The 4,171-nt window shown below is 35.9% G+C and overlaps 1 protein-coding gene across 1 annotated transcript in view; it reads left to right on the forward strand.

The window, feature by feature from the left end:
* The first annotated feature begins 254 nt into the window (after positions 1–254).
* The window catches only part of LOC104075077 (mitochondrial intermediate peptidase-like), a 14,475-nt gene continuing 10,558 nt past the window's right edge, over positions 255–4,171 (forward strand). The window contains exons 1-3 of the mRNA XM_009575444.1: positions 255–309; positions 1,282–1,511; positions 3,499–3,587. Coding sequence (XP_009573739.1) covers positions 255–309; positions 1,282–1,511; positions 3,499–3,587 — 374 coding nt within the window. The remainder of the gene's footprint in view (positions 310–1,281; positions 1,512–3,498; positions 3,588–4,171) is intronic.

Raw genomic sequence — 4,171 nt, forward strand, 5'->3', positions numbered from 1 at the left:
TTCCCAAATAATAAATTAAAACATGGGAAGTGTGAGGAAAGGGTTTCTGTCAGGGTGGTCAGCTTATAGTAAGAGCATTAGGAAAAAAAAAGGCAGTTTTAGCAACAGCGACAGAATCAAAATAGGAAAAAGCAACTCTGAATGTCCCAAATACTTACTTTAGGGGATGCTTTTGCTTCAGAATATATACTTTTACAGACAAGCTGTCACATTACAGCTTTTCATTTTATTTTGGATAAATACTTGTAAGCTACATGCGAGAACCTGCAACTGGCAGCTGTAACACAAAGAGTTTGCAGAAGGTGCATTGTAAGTCACTGGCCTGCAGATTTTCAAATCCAGATTGTGATTTTTAGATGCTGAGGTTAAATTTGGGAAGGCATGGACGTTGTTTGAAATCACGTACCTTGTACTGTTAGATGCTGTAGTTAGGAGGTAAGGAGACACTCATGTTACAGTTGGGCAGTTGCAAAGGGAGTGTATTGTTTGCAGAGATGCTGTTTTATCTTTAATGAAACTTTTTTACTGTTGTGGGTCTGTATCGTGGAACTTCTCTAGCAGGTAGTGTTAGCAATTTTGTTTGATCTGCAGTAGGACCTCTTTAACTCTCTTCCACAAATGCAGAACGTACCTGCTGTCTGTGTCTACCCTGCCCAAGTCAGTGTGTTCACCCTGCCCTGTTGGACAGGGCCAGGCTTGGTAAGAACTTCAGGAATAAAACTGTTCATACCATAACATTTTTGAGTTTGAGATCTGGTTCCGGTATTTGGAGTTCATTTAATGAGCCTGAGACAACTCTCCTATTGCCTGCAATCCGTTGATACCTCGGGCTGCTGGCCAACTCATTCAGTGTTTTGACACTCCTGCTTAGTCCTCACATTCCTTGGTAAGTCTCTTTTGCTTCAGAGGGATTGTTTTCCCTCATTTCAGAATGTAAATGGACTTCCTATGATTTGTCTGGTGCCCATGCTTTGGAAGCAAGATAAAAAATGCTTTGAGGAAAGGATGGTATAGGAGGTTATGGGGTGGAAGACGAGAGTTTGTGAGGATTTGATGCCGAACTCTTAACGTTTGCTGAGAACAATCCTGGCTAAAAGAACCTCAATGAGGTTTTGCTCTGGGAAATGAAGATGTTTTCGTGTGATACCAGTGTCTTTGATTTTGTGACTATTCTCTCTACAAACACACTCATGTGGGAACGTTTTAGTGAAGTGGCACAATACGCCAGCTAGGAACATTTTGGTAAAATTTCGTGGTGATAATTCCATCCTAAAACAAAAGGGCAGAAATCGAGGAGGTTAATAAGTGATGTGTTTTCATTGTGTTCTGCATTGCAGGGTCTGTTTGGTGTTCCAGAACTGAGCTGTCCAGAAGGATTTCAACAAGCACAGGACAAAGCATTGCAAGAATCGGAACAGCTAGTCCAGAAGGCCTGTTCAACACCACCTGGGCCAGAGACCGTAATGATCTTTGATCAGCTTTCAGATGGCTTGTGCAGAGTAGCAGACTTAGTGAGTTACTTTTTTTATTATTTCTTGAAGCATTTTCTTTTAAACTGACTGACTTAATAAGCTTACACCATGTTGTTCCATTTTATGATTATTTGCACTGCAGTAAATAACAGATCAGCTCTGTGAAATTTTGTGTTAAGACAGAAAATAAAATTCATTGGAAGTTAATTACAAAGGCTTTTACTGAATGATAGGTAACTACAAATCCTTGTCAAACTGTCCAGTTAATTTTAAGACAGATGTAAAAATAGTACAAAGGCCACAACAAAAAAAATAACAGTGCAATCAGAATTGTATTTCTGCTGTAATCTTAATACATAAGCTTTCCAGCGTCATTTACGTTATGGAAAACAGGGGATTGCTCTCAAAGTTAAAGCTGGTATTGCAATATACATGTTTTTAAGTTATGAAAGTTTATAGGTGAAGATCCATAAAGAACTTACAGATTAAAAGCAGCAGATGAAACTAAACAATATCGCCTTTTATTAACACAAGAAAAAATGCAGGTATTTCTTAGATTGCAGTTTCTGTGGTCCACAGAATTAGAGTACTTGGTCTGATATTCTGTATCGCAAAATGCTAAGTTTAACGTAGCACTTCGTATTGGTCTCTGGAAACTGTTTACCCGAAGTATATCTTTTATCAAAGCATCACTCTTCATTTGAAGGAAGCAGACCCAACCTTCATACTGAAATCAATTCTTAATAAATAGGTCACTGAATTTTTTTACTTTGGTTTTCACATTTGAATTTCTCTGTGTGTTTTCAGTTCTCAAATCTTGTTTCTTATTCTTTTCTAGATTCAAGGCATCTTTTGTGCCAGGCACTTTTTCCGCCTGAAAGTACTTATATGCTCTGTCAAGTCACTAATTCTCCTTTTATCTCTTATATTTTATATAGACTATGCCTAATCCCTCTTAATCAATCAATATCTAACTAAAACACTAATGTCAGAATTCAATGGTCATAGTTTTGTATCAGTTTGCCAAGTTAAAATTACCTCCTATGTACAACTTTAAGGTTTATATGTTCAAAGATGCAGAGCTTGCAGAGCTCTGTCTAGAAGCAATTTGGTGATAGTTATCTGTTGGCAGGAATTTTGAGATCTGCCATTCAGCACATATTCTGTCAATATTACACAGGATTTTAAACAGGGATTCTAAGAAGTAAAAATCTTAAGTGTATAACACTTGTAAGGTTGCCTTTTCAATCAAACTGCAATCATACTGTTCAACAAAGTCAAGCTTGTTTTATGTACTTTCTGTAAAATCATGCTGAATGTCTTTGATGTATTCCTAATCTTCAATTAAATATATTTCTAGTCTTTAATTCTTTGTCATTTCAATGCCAGAACCTTCCTGAATTCATGTTGGCAGTCATGGAAGCACCTAGCTACCCAGCCCCCTTTTAGCATCCTTCTAGTCTTCTGAACTCCTTTAAGTATTTGGAGACTTACTAAAAATCAGTAAGTCAAATAAAAACCCTGTTCTGAATCCAAAAGAACTTCTGGGTTTTCTCTTTAAACATATTTCTTCCTTCTAGGTAATGATGTCAAAGCATAACTTGGTAGTCTATACACAAGAGTAAAAAGGGTTTGAAAACAAACCCTCTACACATATTTGGTGGTGTGCTTTCTTCTTAACTGTGAATTTTAGTTTTAAAAATCTTTCGTAATAACATTTAAATACATTGGAGTATCTCTACGTTGTAAGGACTCTAAGATACAAACCATACTAAAAATGTTTTTAAGAAGTGTATGGATTAAAGATATTTTTTGGAAAGATACATTCACGGTCTGGTTTAATAGTTGTAAGCACAGTTTTCCAATAAGCTTTATTTTTTAGAAAAAAAATGCAAATTCTGCAAATAGATTGCACAAAACTGTAGAAATAAATGTTAATGTAAATGGAACTACTTGAGTACAGCTTTGTTTATAATTCAAGATTTTTTTATTTGTCTCTTTGCCTCACTGTTTTCTTCTATGTCAGGCTGATTTTGTGAGAATTGCCCATCCTGACTTTGCATTCAGAGAGGCTGCTGAAGAAGCTTGCAGGAACATTGGTACCATGGTAGAGAAGTATGTTTTCTTCTCTCTCTTTTTTTTTTTTTTGGTTTTTTTTTTGTTTTTGTTTTGCTATTTCCATATGCATCTTTAAAAGTTACTGTATGTTCATCTATGAAAACAGCAATCAACAAAAAAATACGTAGGAAAGATTTACACGTTTCAATTTATATTCTGAACACTTTTTAAGTTATCAGCTGACTCCATGTCACTGAAACCCATCAAAGACTCAAAGCTACATTTTTCTAGGACTTGTGACAGTTAACTAGCTGTTGTAAAGCAAATGTACAAAATGCTAATCTGTTTTTAAGATTTAAGCTGTTATATTTCACAACACTTTTTCTTCTGGTTTGCTGACCCCTTGAATTCCAGCCAGTGAGTGGGATATGTGAAAGAGGAAAGGAATGTTTGAATGAATGTTTGAGGATGTGTCTGTCTAGGGCTGTGATACATGCCTGGTCTACCCTGGCATGCTTGTGCTTTATTTAAAACCCCATTTCATAGAACATGTTCTTAGACTTCTGTTCCTGAAGTTTGGCTCTTCTTTGGGTCTTTTTTTTTTTTTTTTTTTTTTTTTAATTTTTTAAAAACCAAACTAC

Source organism: Fulmarus glacialis, unplaced genomic scaffold (assembly GCF_000690835.1).
Source record: "Fulmarus glacialis isolate BGI_N327 unplaced genomic scaffold, ASM69083v1 scaffold42623, whole genome shotgun sequence".
Taxonomy (NCBI): Eukaryota; Metazoa; Chordata; class Aves; order Procellariiformes; family Procellariidae; genus Fulmarus; species Fulmarus glacialis.